Source organism: Alligator sinensis, unplaced genomic scaffold (genome assembly GCF_000455745.1).
Source record: "Alligator sinensis unplaced genomic scaffold, ASM45574v1 scaffold752_1, whole genome shotgun sequence".
NCBI lineage: Eukaryota > Metazoa > Chordata > Crocodylia > Alligatoridae > Alligator > Alligator sinensis.
The window spans coordinates 1590728-1609848 of NW_005842000.1; the positions used below are offsets into that span (position 1 = coordinate 1590728).

Genomic DNA, 19121 nt, shown 5'->3' on the forward strand with positions numbered 1-19121 from the left:
GAACTACTACCGTTGCAGCATGTTTTGGAGCCGTTATCAATCACTTCATTTTAACTTCGATGCATCTTAAAATATTCATTTTGGTAACGCATCTAGGTATTATAATGCCGTTCGTATTGTAATAATGTCGATGTTGGGAGAAACAAGAATGGTCATATGCAAACTTGAAAAGAAGCATTTTACTTTGTTGAAATGGCATTTTTATCTTAGGGAAGGTACACGGGTTGGCCTGGAACAACAAGGTGTTGTTGAAGCTAAGGTTTTGAGAGTCCAGAATTGACATTTTTGGGACTTTTTGTTTTCTGTGAAAGTTTAGCTTTTTTTTTTGGTTCAAATATAGAAGGCTCTTCTCCACCTCCCACCCCTTCCCTGCAAACTCTTATTACTCTTTTTTTTAAATGATGTCTGCTGTAGTCTATACAGGTATTTATATCAGCTTTGGATGCACTGGCTAGAGCTGCCTATAGACACTTTCTGCTTTGCATCCTGTACATACTTTCGACAGCCCTCCTTCATTTCAATGCCCCGTGTCTTTACTCATGCAGCTTCCTCCTTATCTTAGCAGTCCTGCATCTAACTAAGAGAAAGTCAACATTTAGACCCAGTGGGACACCCGGTTTTCCTGACTGCCAGTTTTGCTCACAGGAACAATACTGAGGAAGCCAGCACTTTGGCAGCACTTTTCACGTCTCTCCCTGTGCCACCGGTTAATGGAACAACATTACGTCTTCCTTCTTTTTCCCCTAGCAATTTAGAACATTTTAGTCCAAAAGGATTTGTTTTCCTGTAGATTCTAGAGGAGGTTGCTTAAATTTTAATAAACTCCGCTAACTCCTGCTAATTACCACACAGCTCATTTAACACACAGACTTCCCTTCCTGTAGACTGAAGACTAAAAATGGAGCAGATGGCTCAAATATCATCTGGTTGTTTTGTTTTTTTTAAATGTCCTTTCTATCAGTTATTGCATCTCTGTTTAGAGTAGACACCCACTGGCAAGTAGCAATGTGCCTTCTCCCCTTCTCATGCTGCAACACTGCAGAGCACACGAGGTACTTTGTGGGCCCGCATTTTTGTCTGTGCTGCTAAGCAGGGGGCACAAATGGCTAATTTATCTACCCAAATGAAAGGTAAATATCCTCTATTTAGGAGCAAAAAAACCCAAAACAATCACTTGCAATCTGCCAATCCTCCCCTCAGGGTCAAACTTTGCACCACAAGAGGAGAAACGCTGACACACAGCCCAACAAACAATATATCCATTTTGGGAAACTGTTTAGAATTAGACAAATTGTTTTAGTTAATGTGCAGAATTAGCAGCCTCAGCTATTCATGAATCATGAATGTGGCCTAAGAGCTAAGAAGCTCGAATAAAATCAGATAAATTAGAAAGCAAGGAAGCAAGATGGAAAGAAAGAAATCGGGTGCTTTTGCTTTGTCTTTGGTTTTGAGGTTCACCTAACGGCGCACCTGGGGGGTAGGTTTTTTCCAGCCCTTTCGCTGCAAGAAGGTTTCTAACCAAAGGAGCCTGTTTCTGGAACAGGCAGTAGTGGAGGCAAAATCTCCAAGTAGTTTTGAAACACAGCATAATAGAGATGTGAACAGGAGATGACACCGCTGCCTGCAACAGCATCACTGATAACCAAGACTCTTCCTTGCAGTCCTGTGCTCCTCACTGCAATGTCTAGAAATGTCTTTGAAAAGCAATGACATCTGATAGTCTTCCCTAATCAAATGCATCCAGCTGAAGCTTTAACAAACCCCAAACCAACTATAAAGAAAGCAAATGAATGAGCAACAGCAAAAAAACCCCACCCCCTTTTCTGCCTTCTAGGGGCATCCTGCTAATAGCTGTGAGCATTGGTAACCCAAGACTTGAGAAAATAACTTCTGGGGAGGTTTGCAATATATTGCAAACTTCCTTGCAGTCATGTTTCTCCACCTTTGTACCTCCTGGTTCTAGTGGAAAGATGGGAGGGCTCCGAATGCCAAGTTTGAAGATACGGTACCCACAAGAATGAGTCAAACTACCTACAGGTCCCATGCAGGGCGGTCATGGGCCCCTGCCCCATTAGCCCCCAGTACAAATCATGGGAGTTGAAGACACTCAGCCACACACATGGGCTGCTGAGAGCCATGCATGAAGGACACCTAGCACGAGTCCAGAGAAACATCTTCGGGTCAATGCTAACAGCAGCATTAATTCCCTGAAGGATCAAGAGCGCACGCAGCAGGATGCTCATAGAGCCGGCTGATTTGCTGAGGATGTAACCTTCAGATTTGGAGAATACCAAAAGTACTGCAAATGGCCCGTTTCCCCTACAAAATGTTAGCGCTCTTACAGATTTGGGGGAAGAACAGACGTGAAAAAGGCAACATTAAAATGGCACGTCAACTCTTCGCCGCGGTGTTTCAATACCAACGAAGGGCTGATCCTGCAAGTGTAGCCAGTGCAGATCGACTCCGACTGGCAGGGGCTGCATGGAAAGCAACCCGCATCCTGCACGGACAGACTCACAAACTTACTTCATGAGCTCCGGGTCTTCTTTATCGTCTTTCGTGGGGGTTATCTTGATTCCACTTTTCTTGGCACGAGGGCAGCCTGACAGGCTAGGTTGGAAAAGAGAAAAAGGCCCGTCTCACTTGCAGAAGTACAGCATCGTCTAGATATCTCTGCCTTGAATTTACCAGAGTGTTTTGATCTCCCTCGTTTCGCAGCCTCACATCATGAGAAGAAGCAAGGCGGGGGGGAAACATTTTGAGGGAGATGGATAGTAATTAATGGTGTCTAGATAAGAAGGGATCTGCTAACAGACGGCGATGTTTAATGGAAATTGTTGAAAAGGAGGCTTAGATCTCGTCTGTTAATGTTCTAAAGTGATAATAGAAGTCATAAATAGGTAGGATTATTAACAGGAACATTGCAGCAGCCAAAATCTGACCCTTTGTCTTTTTATTCTAGTGCAGAGAGCTTCTAATCAGATGCTGGAAACATCAAAAAACGAGTCAGATTAAAGAGATGAAAATAGGCTTTTCGGTTGTCAGTAACAATAATGTTTTATTCAGAACTTTATCATTCTGCCCATTGGAGGCGGGGGGAGATGCGGGCATGGGGGGCGGGAGGGGGAATAATTTCAGGCAAGACCTTACCTCCGATGCGATGCATAATTTCCTGTTATGTGACCAGAGCCATCACAACCAGGAGTTGGGCACCTGGGGAGGAACGAGAAACAATGCTAAGCAAGGGCTTGAGGCTGGCGGATGGAAACATCCAAGTTGGAGAGCATCAAACTGAATAGTTTCCTTTCACTCCCCCCCACCTACCCCCGTCCCCGAGAAAATAGTTCATTATAATACCCAGCCCAAGTTATTCACACCACAAACCCAAACAGCAGTGGTTTGAAAAACGATGCCTGTTTAAACGCCAATACAGTGAAAGGCTCTAGCCCATTGGCAAAAGCAAAGAAATACCCCTTTCCTCAGGTAAGGGCATGGCCACAAAACCCAGACATCAGCTGAACACATATGTGGATGTGTGGGGGGCATGGGGGCAGGCAGGGAGGAGGACAAAGAGGGTCAGGTAGATGTTGCAGGATCAAAATGAGGGACCTGGAAGGAGACAGTGGACCTCTTGGACACCCTCCTCCCACCCTTGGGGGGGAAAAATGTCAGGGATCAGCCATAGAAACCCTGCCTGGATGAAGGACCTTGCAGCCACGGAGAACTGTGCCAGTGAGCTCCTTCCCCAGGGACAGCCATCCCGGCTAATGTCCGAGGGAGGATGGGGAGAGCATTTCAGCTGGGACCTAGCTGAACTCTAGGAGGGTAGACCTAAGGGCAAAAGACTTGCCCCTTGCATTCAGGAAAGGGCCACGGGGCTCAGGGATGGATGCACCGAGGTACCAACCGATGAGTAATGAGAGAGACGGGGAATGAAAGGTTGAAGAGGAGTGAAATGCATGAGGATGGGGAGCAGACGACACCCAGGAAGGAATCCAGGGAGTCAGCGGGTGCTGCCCAGAGGAGCCCTAATGAGGAACGGCAAGGCCGTCCGGTCACGGAAAAGCACCCGCAAGGGACACTCTCCCCCTGGGCTGGGGTATGACCAGCCAGGCAAGAGCTCAGAGCAGATTGATGAGGTGCTCTCAGCTGAGGACAGACCGCTCTGGAGACCGCAGCCCTCTGCACAGAAAACAGGTCTTGCAAAGGTTTCGCTGTGCAGATTCCCCCGGACCTCACTCGAATCCACTGGCTTAGCCTCCCAATGCTGCGACAAGGGAGAGAAATAGCTTTCCCCCATTGTACAGATGGGGAACTGAGGCACAAAGGAGTCAAGTGATTTGCCACCAGTTACAAAGGAAGTCTGTGTCAGAGAAAAGAGCCCAGCGAGGATGACTGTCCTGATTCCTAGTTGCAGGGACATTTCGTAGAGATGATTGTGTGGATCCCTTCCCTCTAGGAGCCAGGACTAGGGCCACCAAATCTTTTCACGCTGGCACCATTTTCTTTGAATGTGCAGAAACCACAATGCCTTTGTGTTCCCCTGCTCATTATAACGACAAATATTTGGCATATATTTCAGGTCAGTTCATCTCCTGAAAGTGCATCATCCCGCATTCTTGTACGCGGATGACATTAAAGCGCCGATGAAATAATATTCCCCACATGTCTGTGATCATTTAAAATGTCACCGAAGCTGGCATTAGTTTAAAATATTCCATTACCAAGCAAGAGAGAAAATAACGGAGCCAGTTGAGCACTGAGTAATTAAGGCCATAGATGCAGAGAAAGGTGCTGGAATATGAAGTATGAGGAGCATAAAGATCTGCTGCGGATGTTGTAAGCAATGCTGCAGAAATAAAAGTTGTCATGGGGACACACACGAGAGATGCGAGGCGAGGTGCTTTCGTAGGGCAAGTGCTGTACCTCCAAGGCAGCCTGCAAATTAGCTAACACAGGTTGGGAGTCAAGTGCTGCGTGTCTGCATGAGAGTTTTGCTGGGACTATGCAAAATGAATGGCAGAAGGTTTGCCATTCATTTCAAGGGGAGGGTGAACATGAGAGGCGGAGAAAGAGGGCATGCCCTTTTGCAAACAGCCGTTCTATTACCCCAAGACTTCAGTTTTCCCTGAGCTGGAAGTCTCTGCCGTTTCTGGCTCCCCAGGGCAGGTGAGCACCATGACACATCTAGATCTGCCTCTAGGAGCCATAATTCTCAATAGCACTGCTCCATACTCCCCTTATACTATAAGACGCACGTGTGCCAGCTAAATTCAGAGCAGCTCTGCTTGTGCACGCAAAGAGCCGTCCTTAACAACCAGGTCTAGAAAGGGCTGCCCTCAGGTACAAGGGGTCTTGCAGAGCTGGATGCTGGGCCAGGAGCAACTTTTCCCTGTAGAGTTAACAAACGTAGAGCGTGTTCCCAGGAAACGTGCCTGAGTAAAGAACAGGGCTGCAGCCTATTTAGACCAAAGCCAATTTAGTGCACTATATTATTACACTTTTGCACAATTATTGCACTTATTATAAGTGGGGTGGGCTCCAAACCCAGCAGCCTCATAAATGTCCCACTGGGAGAGGCAGACAAGGTTCTTGGGGTAAATGGGATCTCTTTTATTAGAGCCACTCAATAGTTGGAAAAAATGTTTGCTGCAAGCTTTGAGGCACAACCAAGCTAGCCCAAAAGCTTGCAAAGAGCATTTTTCCAACTATTGAGTTGGTGTAATAAAAGAAATCACATTTACCCCAAGAACCTTGTCCACCTGTGTCCTTAGACTAACACGGCTACAACCGACTTCTCCAACCCTGGGAGAGGAAAGAGGAGTTACCAGGACCTTGTCAGGTGTCCAAATCCCTTTGACGGCTTTCACACGACCAGCCCCCAGTCTAATGCTTAGATCATATACATTTTTTTAATTCAAAAGCACATCTCTCTCTTTGTAGTTCTGGCATTGCAATGAAAAAGAAAAAAAAAGAAGAAAACACTAGCTTCTAATTCCTTCCTGTCTTTCAGTACCTTTGAAAGTGGCAGAGGGAAAGATTTGATTTTTATTTTTAATTATCTGTAGACAAATCATCCTGACAGGGACCTTGTAGTGGATGTTCCAGCCTGCAGCAATTTTTTTTTTTTTTATATCTGAGATATTAACCCCTGAAATAGAATTTATAATGGAAGTGCTGACACAGCCTTATCTGGACTTGGGCAAAAAAGTACCACTAAAATATCAGCAATACCTCTGAAACTTGTTTCTCAGATGTATGTGCAACCAGGCACATCACCAAAGTACAAAAATTAACATTAGGAGGTTTTGTTCTGGCCAAGATGCTTCTGTTTTATATTATAATTCATTGCACATTGTTAGCATCGTGGCCCCTATAATTTTGGAACGAAGGTGTTTGCAATTAAATGCAGTTTTAGAAAGTCCTGTACTCACATATTTGTTAGCTGTGGAGGTACGATCTAGTAGCCAGACCTTGGGCTGGTGTGCAAAGTCCAAGGGGATGCGGCATTAAATAAAAGCTGTTGTGAAGAATTCTTTTTTAAAAACTGCCTAGAAGGCACATCTAATTATACTTAGTCCTGATCTTGTATACTGCTTTTCATCTACAGAGCGGTGCATTAACTTTAATCCCTCTCTGTGATGCAGTTATTGCGCCTGACACTTTATATGGCCATTTCCATTTCTAGCACCAGCTCAAACTAGAGGGCCAATGTCAGAGGCAAATGTCAAGACAAGAGGAACACATGGAATAAAAGGCAAAAAAAAAAAAAAAAAGAAATAAAAGAAACACGCAAAACAAACAAAAAAAAAGAGAACAAAACTTTTTCAAAGTTTGGATTTGATTCAGTTCAATGTTTCAGATCTTATTTTATCCAAACTGCTTGCTCATCCCTATGTCACGATAGAAAAATAGCTTGGTAGGGGAACACACTGCAGTCCATGGCAGTTCTGCCATAAGCAGCCATGGCTGGAATAGGAAGGACACCTTGCTTCTCTGCTAAAGGGTTTCTGCTAAGACTCAGTATTTTGTCAACTAGCACGTTCAGAGGTATTTAGCCAGGGGAGGCACAAAGCTGATGAGAAAGACGGACCATCCTGCATGAGGGCGGAGAGGAAGTGCCCAAGATGGAATAAGGAGCTTCCAGGGAATTACAAGAACAAGCCTTCGACCTCCCTTCTCCAGACTTGTGCGATGCCTGATCTGCGAATGGAGGAGGTGTCACGGGAGGGTGCAGCACAGGAGCGCAGGACCACGCCAGGCCAGCTCGGGTCTTGAGAGCAGAGGAGTCATGGCAGGAAGACCTTGGCCACAGCATAGGCACACGGGTGGGTTGCACCCATGCTGAATCCCACCCCGCTGCACCTTCTCTGCTGTCAGGGGCCCAGGGACTCTCAGGGCCTTGATGCACGTGCAGGTGATGTATCTAAATGGGGTTTCGATTTAGACATACTCCCTCTCTACAGAGTGGGTATACACTCCTTCCTTCATGCATGTTATGTACCTCGTAGTGAGTTGAAAACCTCACCCTTCCTCTGAAAACCAGGTCTCACTCTTTTGGGAGGTGGGTTGGGATGCGTCCCTGGACTGGGCGTCAGGAAGCCTGGCTTCTCTTCTTCCAGGGCCCGGCTTTGTCACCTTAGTACAAGTGACTGCCACTTTTTTACTCCTTCTACCATGCCTGTCTCTTCTGTTAGCTCTCTGAGCCCGTGCAACGGGGCTCTGATGTCAGGTGGGGCTTAAGCCGCCACGAGTCCATTACTTAAATGGAAATGAACTTATTTTTATGAATCATAACCAGCAACGTCCCTTGCTGAGTTTGCAGAAAACTGTTGCTAAGGCTGAATCCAATGTGAAAACTCACCCCATAAGAAAGCAAATATATCAGGCTATTTCCATGAAACAAATATTAAATCATAATTCAGAAGTCCCCACCCTACTCCTACCCCAATGGAGGGGTTGGGGTTTTTTTGGATGGGGGAAGAAAAACTCCTGCTACTTTAAAGGAAAATATTTCTCAAGTCTAGCCTAAATTTTCCTTAGGGGAGGGAAATTAGGACAATGAACTGAGAAGCTCTTCTATGACATTAAGAGCCTTATTAAAGATTACAAGCCAGGCCCTCAGCTGACACAAAATTTGCAGTGGTTCCATCAAGGTTAACGACAAGATGCAGACAAAACATATCCAGCGGGGAAGCATACTTGAACGCCGGCTTCAAACTTGGGATTCGTATAGGGAGGCAAAGCCAATCTTAATTCAAATGAAATATTATGGGTCAATCAATGGACTTGAATGGACCCCGGCTGCTGAAATGTGACCCAATGAATGGTCAGACACATCTTCCCTCGCTCGTCTAAATCAAAAATCCTAGTGAAATGAATGGACATCTCCCCCACTAGATACGGAGCATCACCCGAAATGTAGCATGCAGTTAGGTTGCCAGGTTTCTTACAAAGAGCCGGCTCTCTTTTGATAGTCGAGGGTAACAAGTACTTGATTAGCTGCGTCTCCACACAGCGCATCATTAAGGAATGTGCTTTATCTGGGTCAGTATTAATTGATGGCGCTATATCAATGTTTCATGACAAAGATGATAATGTTACAACACGGGCTAGGGGAGGTCAGGAAGAGACACCAAGTGCAAAGAGAACTATAACCAGTAAAAATCTGCCCGGGGTTAAAAAAAAAACCAACCCAAATATCTGGTGATCTACCTAAGGTGTCACCTTCCAGAATGAGACTTTGCTAGAATCGGTGCACTTATATTAACCTTTCTCCTTCCTCCCCACGCTCCAGGAATAGGTTTGGCTCCCTTCCTGGTGACCCGCACAGGCAGATTTTGACCGGCTTTTTTTCCAAAGGAGGGGACAGGGGGAGAGAAGAGGCATGAGCATAGCACAAGGGGAAAAAAATGGAGACTGAAGGTTAGCGCAAACATACTTGAGATCAGCAGAGTGGGCAGCCATGAGGTTTCTGAGGCTCTTGTCAGCAAGAGGACAACCAGAAAGGCTGAAAGAGAAGAGATGGAATATCTGGATAAGCCAAAAAAAAAAGGAAGAAAAAAGAGAGAAATTGAGAGAGATAGAGGAGGGTATTGGGGATGGGGGAAGGAAGGTAGGGAGGAAAGAGAACCAAACCATCCACACCATTAAAAAAAAAAGAGAGTCTTAAGAGTCAGACACTGGCATTTTAGGTCAACAAACCTGCGGTGAGAGGCATAGTTTCCCGTGATGTGTCCGCTGCCATCACAGCCTGGGGTAGGGCAACTGAACAACAAGAACAACAACAAAAAAGATGACAAGAGATGTAAAAGCCAGAAAGAAATGAATTCATCCAAAAGATTCATGCACCTGTCAGGACACTGGAAATCTTCCTCCCTTCAAAAACTAAATCTGCGGCTGGCGAGGGGGCCAGGCCTCTGCGGGGAAGTGAAGCCCTGGCGCCTTCTGGATTTCGGCCACACAACTTGGCCTTGATCTTGGTATTTGCTTATTGTGTTAGCAGCCAGAAGGGATATGCACAAATAAACCTTCTCTTCCTGTGTTTGGGAAAGGGAGGACTTTTGTGGCTCTCAAGGACATTTTTGGCAAAAATGAGACAGATGAGTATAAAAGATTTTCTTTGTTTGTCCAGAAAAAGAAAGAAAGAAGAAGAAGAAAAAGAAGAAGAAGAAGAAGAAGAACATCCAGGATGGTGGCGTCAGTGGGAAGCCAACTTTACGGACCCAGGGCTGTCAACTCCCCTGATATTTTTTCCCCATCTGTCTTTCGGTAATTAATCCCAGCTGCTGGAATCAAGTTGTGGCCCAAGAACCTCAGCTCTCATGAGAAAGGGAAGTTTCTAACTTTGGGCTGCAGAGAAGAGTTTGAAACATGAGCCTGAAATGCTCCAACACCAAAAAGCAAATATAAAGAACCCCTGCTTCTTCGTTCCAGGTCATGAGTTTTAACCTAATCTCATGATTTGGGGGGCTGGACTCAGGATTTTTGAACACTTGGTGTCAGAGAGACGGTGGGCTGATGGCTTATCCTAGCATGGGTTCATATCTGTCTCCCTCCCCCTGTTTCCAAGGGAATTTATAGGCACTGGAAAAGGGTGATATCTTCATGGTATTGCAGGGGTATAACCCAGACTACCATGCAGTGCTGGAGTTCAACATCTGGATTCAGGACTTTACATAGGAACGATTAGTACTCTGGACTGGGTTTATATTCCAAACCCCGCGGCACGGGTTTGCAAGGTGGGGCAGGAGTTGCAAGAAGTTGTTGCCCCCCGTCCCATTGTCCTGTAGAAGGACAAACAGCGCAAGAGCCGCACCGCCGGGGACAGATCCAGATTTGCCAAGAGGGAAGTGAGATGGCCCCATCCCCTGTCCGCATGATTAATGGAATGAGGCCAAGCGACAGGATACCAAAAAACAGTGACTTTGGAAGGGGTAAGAGATCCCTCCCTAGCACGTGGCTGGGTGAAGAAGCAGCTGGCTTCTGGGGTGCCACGGGGGGAAGAATGCGACTTCTTTCCCCGTGGCCGCTTGAAGCATGGGGGCCTCTAAAGGTCAGCCCAGTTCTCTCAGGGGCGTTGTTTTATTTCATGCCCCCCGTTGCAAACAACAGAAAGAGCCTTGTAAGGGACTTGGGCGTGGAGTTTGCTTTCTTCCTGAACCGATGGAAAAACCGCCCCTGTGCCTCCAAAGAAAGAGATGCAAGATCTGCTTCCCAGGGCATAACTCTCAGCCATGCCGCGGGCACGGTGCCAGCCTCAGCACTCCAGTAGCGTGGCATCTCTCCTCACTCACCCACAACGTGACTTTTCCAGGCACAGGACGTGCTTTCAATTTAGAGACTGGCCTTATGACGTGCTATTAGTCATCGTTCCAAATTTGTGGCCTAATCCAATCCCTCACGCCCAAGTGGAAAGGCTAGGGCATGCCCACCCCACCCCGCCGCAGGGACAACGCACCCAGCCCCAGCGGGGAGGGAGCGTCTTGTGTCACCGTGGGGTGTCCAACGTTGGGGAATGCAGGAAGCAGCAGGAAGGGTCCAGAGAGAGGGTTGCAAAGCATGATATCTCAGGAGGGGTGGTGGAAAGTAGAAAAAGCAAGAATGAAAGCTGGGGGAGGAGGGGGCAGAAGGGGGTATCAGTCCTCCTCCCCCCCAGTATGAAAACACATAACCCACATCAATACACAGTGCACAGGAACTGGAGAGTTTCTTGATACTAGGGCAGGAAAGCTACCTCATAGTTTGTCCATGCTGATGGTCCTGGAAATCCTGTTTCTGATGCCCCACAAAACAACTTGTTTTATACCCTCTGCTGTTGTTGCCTCCACTCCCTCTGCATTGTGGGACAAGGGGCACATGCAAAGATTACTCACACCAAGATACAGTCAGGAAAGACAAATATCAACCTCAAGCCCCTCTCACAGTAACAAAAGAAAATAATCCCTGAAACTATCATTAGCTTGCAGATATTCAAAGAACAATATTTCATAGATTTCATAGGCATTTGGGCTGGAAGGGACCTCGCGAGATCATCGGGTCCAGCCCCCGCCCAAGGGGCAGGAAGTCAGCTGGGGTCAGATCACCCCAGCAATCGCTATTTTTTGGGATGTAGTGGTGACTTCGCACATGACGATACGCATTGTCGTGTGACACCAGAACTGGCTATGAACAAAGCAGAATGGCGGGGCAGCTCCCCAGATATTGGCCATCGGTACCTGGAGATGGCACGAGGACCCCATGGACTCAAATAGCTTCGATGAGCATGTTTGACCCTGAATTGCCTGTGGCTCGTTGAAGATCAAAGCAGATGGGTCAAAAGGGACATGAAGGCCTGGTGTGGGAAGGAAGTCAAACGCTTCCCAGGACACCTTTCTTTCCAGCTTGGGATTGCCAAAGGTCAAGGAGACCTCAAGTCATCATTGCTGCTCACACCAATTCCGAAAAAAGCCTTCAAAGCTTTGCACAAAAGGGATCGGTTTGTCTCTTGCCCAGCTAGGGAAGATTATTTTACTCTTCCTCTAGATCAATGGGGCTCCTGAGCAGCTCTCTATCCCTTCCAGCATCCTACATTCCCCTTCAAGCTTTCCAATTTGCCTAACCAAACAGCAAGCTAGGTCGCAACATGTCAGCAAATCAAAGTCCTGCTACCCATCAGATGGAAAGGGCAGAATTATGGTTGGAGATAAGACGAGGAATAGCAGACCCACTGAGAAGTCAAACTGGCCTTGGGAGGGGGCCTCTACAGCTTGCATTTAAATATTGAACTTCAGTGCTCCATTGATTAGAGCTAGGTCCAATGTGCAAAGTTTGGGTCTGGATAGGAATTTGCTCTTTGATCCAAGGATCACCACAGATCCTGGCTTCTGCCTCATCTTATCATTGAAAGGGGATCCAGTTACAAAGCACTGGTCCAGAATTGGGTACAAATTTTGCTTAGGTCTGGAGTCGGGTTTGTGTCCCTCTCAGACTGGGATTGCAATGCAGGGCAGTTGCATTGTGCCGGTACTAGACATTTCAGGGTCTCCTGTGCTTCTTTCAAGGGGGCTGTACTCAATGAACTGCCTGAAAAGCAAAGCAAACGCTGTCCATTATCTGAGGACGACTGCAAGATTGCCTTCTTACCGGCTTCCCAACTAAGGGTTTGGTGCTCCTTGCTTCTGAGCAACCCCTAGGAGGTATTGAACTCCCTTGACCACCACTGGCTTCAAGGGATAAGAGTACATCAGACAGGGGGAGGCAGGAAAACAGGCAATCTCTTTTCCTTTGCACCAGCATTTGTTTTAAAGGGAAAGACCCTCAAGCATTATATTTTCATGGTTGCTTTCATGATTCCTGGAACCGAACCCACGAGTGGATTCTTTTAATCATTGCACTGCTTCAGAAAAACCCTATGGGATGTCATCATAGCCACCTGAAATGGGCAATGGATGAGGCTTTTTTTAAAGATTTTAAGTGTTTGGAATAAATAAGATCACTGAAGTAAGAAACAATGCTCAACCTTCCATGTTTCCAAAGGACTTCCCCCTTCCCACCCCTCCCGGGTATCCCAAACATGACAGACATTTTGCTTTGGCTTCCTAGTCAGGGAGAGGGGACTTACGTTAGCAGCTCCTTCTTGATGTCCTTGGAGAGGAATTTAAGCTTGAAGTTGGACAAGGTGACTTCCCCGGGGTATTTCCGTTCCTCAAAGTTCTCCTCCGACACCTCTTGCTCATCTGCTTCAGAGGAGGCGAAAGAGTTGGGTGCAGGCTCTGACTGTAAGAAATCATCGGGGAAAACATTTTAATGGATCCTCAGGCCACAGGCAATGCTAAAGGACCAGCATAGCTTATCCTGCCTAAAAACTACTACGGGTCCCATCACTCTGGTATCTGAGTGCCTCCCAGTCTGGAAGGAGTAAAAGTTGTAGCCGTGTCGGTCTAAGAATACAAGCAGTCAGTGTGCTGGAGGCAATATCTTTTATTAGACCAAAAGGTATCACTTCTAGCACACCGACTCCCAGGCTTGAATGTGTTTATCCTCCCTTCACCCATGGGGTGAAGAATTGCATTGCCCCCCTCGTTTTAGAAACAGGGGGCACAGAGAGATACAATCCCTTGTCCAGCATCACTTTATGGAGTAGGGAGGTGAACCTGAATCCCCTATGACCCAGACTGGTGATCTAACCACTGAACCATCCTCCTACTCAGGTGGTCCAGCAACCCGATACCTGGCTCAGGTCCTGGACCTACTGACTGCTCATCAGCAGGGATCCTGGTTTTCTCCGATTTAAAAAAATCCCCAATTTTCAGTTAAATTATATATACATATACATATACCTAGATATATCTAAATATATCTATATAGATATGTCTAGATATCTATCTATATCTATCTATCTATATCTGTCTATCTATGTGGTATGTTAAATTATACATACATACATATCTATCTATCTATATATCTATATCTATCTATGTAGTATGTTAAATTATACATACATACATAATATCTATCTAGATATATATCTAGATAAATATAGATATATATCTAGATAGATAGATATGTATGTATGTATAATTTAACATACTACATTGCATAACATGCAACTACATTGCATTGTAGTATACATACATACATCTCTCTCTATATATATCTAGACATATTTATATATATATCTATAATATATATATATGTATGTATATATGTATGTATATGTGTATCTGCTTCTGTTTTCCCAGCTGGACAAATACTTCTGGGCTGGGCACTGGACCAATGCGAAGGAGGAAATAGGGAAAACCAATGGTTTCCAGTCTGGGTCCTATAAAATTCTTCCTTGTAGGAAGGTGAAGAGCCACACAAGGGAGGATCTTCCAGTCCTATCTTAACCACCCCGTCATTTCTTCTCTGCCCTGCCATGGAAAGACCTCACACAGAAAAACATTTCTGGGCCATGTATGTGGAGGTCACCCTTGTCGAGCTGCATCCCCCTTCCTGTCCCAGCCCTGCAGAACTGCCCTGCTTTCATCTTGGTAGCCAAGGAAGAAAGAACAGAATCCATCCCACCCCCCGGGGATAGATGTTAATGCTGGGTATTAATAATTCATTACAAACCATCCTGGATACATGGCAGGGCTGCCATTAATGCAAATGATCTGCGAAAAAGTTGAAAGCAACTGGTAAACACGGGACGACTGAAGGGCTGGATCCTCCTTTGAGATGTTTACCAGCTCAAGGAGGTCCAGAGTAACCAGTCTTTGGCAGGGAGGCTCAACCTCTGGCCCATGGGTCTCTCCACAAGTTAAAAAATGTTACAGCAGCGTGTTATAAAGCATTCCCACTACCTCGGTGAGTGAGGCTAAGTCTATACCACTTCCAACAGGTCCCCCACACCCCCCAAACCTAGGAATGAAGCATTGAGGTAGGGACCCCAGGTGCCGCTCCTGGGATGTCCACCTCATCTCCACCATGATGCATGTAGAGCAGACGAGGGTAGGTGGGCAGGGACCACGGTGGCAGTGGAGACACATCCTAAAAGGGTCAAGTGCGTGGTGCCACTCACCTCTTCCGGCTCCTCCTCTCGCTGACGATTTGGTTTCGTGTAGTCGATGGGGCCATCCCATTCATCCTGACGGGAGGTCTGGCTGGACTGCGGGGAAGTCATGGTGCTGCTTGTGGCACTGGTGCTGTTTTGGCGTTGGGACACATCTGGGGACTTCACGCTGGGACTGCTGCTGCAGCTGCTGCTGCTGGGAAAGGTGCTCTCCCGCTTGCGGTGCTTGTTCATGCTCAAGTCCAGAGTCCCGTTCTCATCCACCTCAATGTCCATAGACTGAAATATTGGAGGCAACACCCCAAGTTAGCCGCAGCACTCAGCTCCCCAAGCAAATCTTTTCCTGCAGAGGGTGGGAAGGTCCCTAAGCCATACGGAGCATGTGGCATGAGCATGTCATACTCTTTGCACAATCAGTTGGATGGTGCGGAGCAGAAGGGGATAAGCTTTTGCAAATGCATTCAGCAATGCCCCCTGTGAATACTCCCCTGCACCGAAAGCAACATAAGTGCCTGCTTGGAAGCGACACTTGTCTCAAAGGAGTCGTTTGCAGTCACGCGTCTCCCTGCCACACTCTGCAAACTCTGTGGGGCAATCCTAGAGACTGGCTTCTATTCGAGGTTAAAAATCAAGGACACTTTTCTTCAGGGGGGAAAAAAGGGCAAAACACACATCACATACATCAGAGCTGTAACCCAGCTAAGCATGCACTTTTTCAGCATGTGAGCAGTTCCCTGATTTTCAGTACGGATCTCATTCTGCCAGATGCTGAGTGATTTCTGGTTAGTCCAATAGGCAGACAAGGTTCCTTGGGTGAATTTGATATCTTTTATTAGACCAACGCAAATGGTTGGAGAATAGTTATTAAGCAAGCTTTCGGGTTCAAAAACCCTTCGTCAGGCTCAGGAAGCTGCAGCAGTTGGTGTGTGCAAAGCACTCTTAAAGTCATGCATACAAACACCCATTTCCATTAAGGAGAGACTCTGTGCCTTGTAGTTTCAGGCCCCATGTGATGCCAAGGTCCAAGATATCAATGCCATTTAGGCTGTGGGTAGGGTTGGGTGGGAATTTCCTATCAAACTATTTTGAATAGAAAATGTTTTTTAAAAAGAGGACATTTTTCCACGGGAGGGAACATTATTTTTGCGGATGACTTCCTGCCACTGTCCCCTGCCCCCTCCCATCCCCAGTCTGGGAAAACCTACATGAACTATTTAGGGTTACTCTGACACTGTCTCTATCCACCTGAGCAGTGGCAGTGCCCCATGGGAGTTGTAGTATAGATGTCTTGTCTAAATGGGCTGCAGTCCTGGGTTGCACTGCATTGCCCATAATGCACCAGGCTCTGGTATTTCGGACTTGGAAGTGTTCAGAACTTGTTGCTCGATGAACGGTTCTGATATTTCTCCCCAATTCAGGATGAAACTATCAAGCTACTGACACTGCCAGGAGGGCAGAAATGTCCACATGTGACTAGGTGAGAATTAACCCTCTGTTTTGTAGCTTGAATCAGAGAATCATAGAAAATGAGGGTGGGAAGGGAGCTCAGGAGGTCACATCTAGTCCAACCCCCTGCTCCAAGCAGGACCAGCTCCAACTACATCATCCCAGCCAAGGCTTTGTCTACCTGGGTCTTAAACACCTCCAAGGATGGAGACTGCACCGCCTCTCTGGGTAACCTGTTCTACTACCTCCTGTAGTAAGAAAGTTTTTCCTAATATCTAACCTAAACTTCCCTCCCTGCAACTTGAGCCCATTGCTCCTTCTGTCATCTGCCACCACTGAGAACAGGCCAGCTCCATCCTCTTTGCAACCCCGCTGCAGGGAGCTGAAGGCTGCTATTCAATCCCCCCTCAGCCTTCTCCAGACTAAATAAGCCCATTTCCCCCAGCCTCTCCTCACAAGTCCTTGCCCCCAGCCCCCAAACCATTTTTGTTGCCCTCCACTGGACTCTCTCCAATGTGTCCACCTCCTTTCTGTAGTGGGGGGCCCAAAACTGGGCACGGGACTCCAGAGGTGTCAATAGAGGAGAAGAATCACATCCCTCAATCTGCTGGCAACGCTCCTACCCATGCAGCCCAGGATGCCATTAACCTTCTTGGCAACAAGGGCACACCGCTGGCTCCTATTCAGCTTATGGCCCCTGGCACCCCCAGGTCCTTTTCTGCAGAGCTGCTGCCCAGCCACCTGAAGGGCTTTCTCTGAGCATCTCCCCTATTGATACGGGTTTTCCTGTTGCTTCCTGGCAGTCGATGCCTCCACCCCCTCGCACGTCGAGGCATTCAGCTCACCTTGCTGGGGGCATCCTGCTGCTTGGTACTGAGGTTTTCTGGCATTTCCCAGCAGCGAGTGGAGAGATTTAGGATGGCAGTGGCGGCCATATGCGCGGCTTCGGCGTCGTGGGAGTAGTCGAAGCCTGTCGAGGAAGATGAAGTGCTCTTCACATAACTACTAGAAGGGCTGTGGCTGGGGGAAGAGGCCTTTGGAAAAGATTTGGCTGCACAAAAAAAAAATAAAAGGGAACAAAACAACTGATATGTAAAACTTCCACAAGCAAGGAGCATAGAGAAATCAGAAGCCATGGACCTCTTTACCATTGCACATTGCAAGGACGATGGCTAGTCTTGGTAGAAACTTGGAAGCTAATTCAGTGCCCAAGGAAACAAAAGAGATAAAAACAGTGCAGGGTCCAGCCAAAAACTTTTGTGCCGGTCTGCTGACTTAAAGGTCTATATAATTATTAACTGGCAGTGCTGCAAACTTCCCAGGACACTACACCCCTCCTCCTTTATATTCTGACGCTATGCTGAGGATGTCAAAGGGGGAAAACACAATGACTCTTCCAAGGTTTTTTGTTGGTTTTTTTTTTTTTAATACATACGCCTTACGAGTTATTTTCAGAGCAGATTGATGTCATGATTTCATGTGTCATAGAGGAAAACCTGCCATTTTTTCAAATTAAATTTTAACAGCCAAAACAGCCATAAAATATGAGTTTCTGATGAGGGCACCAGTGACATATGGCAGTCCTGACAAGTGGCGCAGCGGTTAAACATATAGGAGTAACGGCTATATTAAATCACCTGGAATGGGTGACAGACTGTACGTGACCACTTCACACCGTACTTCACTACACGTTGCACTGGACACGGATCTGATCCTGTCCGCGCATAATGAAGGCAGTGAAATGCAAGGAGGTTCAGCATCTCCCAGTGCAAAATAGGGGCCCAGAGCCTGCAGTCAGATCCATCCCAGAGGACTTCTCTGTATTCACATCATGCTGTCAGTGACTCAAAGGGAACTCATGGTTGTACAGATTCAGCGCAGAGCTGAATTGATGGGCCAGGCCTTGAAGTTCTTCGTTAATTTGGGTCCTGCCCTTACTTAGCAAGAAGCCCCATTGACCTGAGGGCTTGTTTTACTCCAGTCACATCCGTTGGACCCCCATGTTGTAAAACCACTTGACAACCTTGGAGGAAGATACTATCGTAAAGTGATTTTGGCATTACTGGGATGAGCTCTAAATAGAAGACATTCTCAACTGCTAATCTTCTCCAGGACTGCTTTCCTCCTCATTGTGGGCATGCATAATGCCTATTGACATTAATGGTGGTTATATGAACACATCCAAGGGAGCATAAATCCCTCCGGATGAAGATCTCTTTAAAGTAAGTTCTCAGTGAAAGGAACAGATTTCCCTACTATGATTGGCAATCATATTAATCTTGTTGCTTTGATTAACTCATTGGAGGCTTGCCCAAATAGTTATTCTTGTGCATTTTATGAAAGGGGGGGGGTCCAGTTTAATCCATGTCCATCAGTGGGGTCCGTGTATTTGCAAGCACAACATGACAATATCTCGAACGGGGAGATGCCAATTTTAATTTCACACTATAGACTCAGCGATGCTTTTCCATTTCATAAGTATTTCTAGCACTAATGGACTCGCAATCAGCAAATTAGTCAAATAAGTGATGAGAAAAAATAGGAAGGATTATCCTAGTGGGTTTGCTGGAATTATTTTTGTCAGTACAATTACCCTGAAAATTCTTTGCTAATATTGCAAATAACACAATCTATTCAGCAG

At 46.5% G+C, this 19121-nt stretch overlaps 1 protein-coding gene across 1 annotated transcript in view; it reads right to left on the bottom strand.

Annotated features, from left to right (window-relative positions):
• MYT1 (myelin transcription factor 1) overlaps positions 1–19121 on the bottom strand; it is a 60665-nt gene that overhangs the window by 11174 nt on the left and 30370 nt on the right. The window contains exons 10-16 of the mRNA XM_014519001.2: positions 17326–17450; positions 15044–15313; positions 13103–13257; positions 9205–9267; positions 8942–9010; positions 3151–3213; positions 2527–2610 (exon numbers count right to left, since the gene is read on the bottom strand). Coding sequence (XP_014374487.1) covers positions 2527–2610; positions 3151–3213; positions 8942–9010; positions 9205–9267; positions 13103–13257; positions 15044–15313; positions 17326–17450 — 829 coding nt within the window. The remainder of the gene's footprint in view (positions 1–2526; positions 2611–3150; positions 3214–8941; positions 9011–9204; positions 9268–13102; positions 13258–15043; positions 15314–17325; positions 17451–19121) is intronic.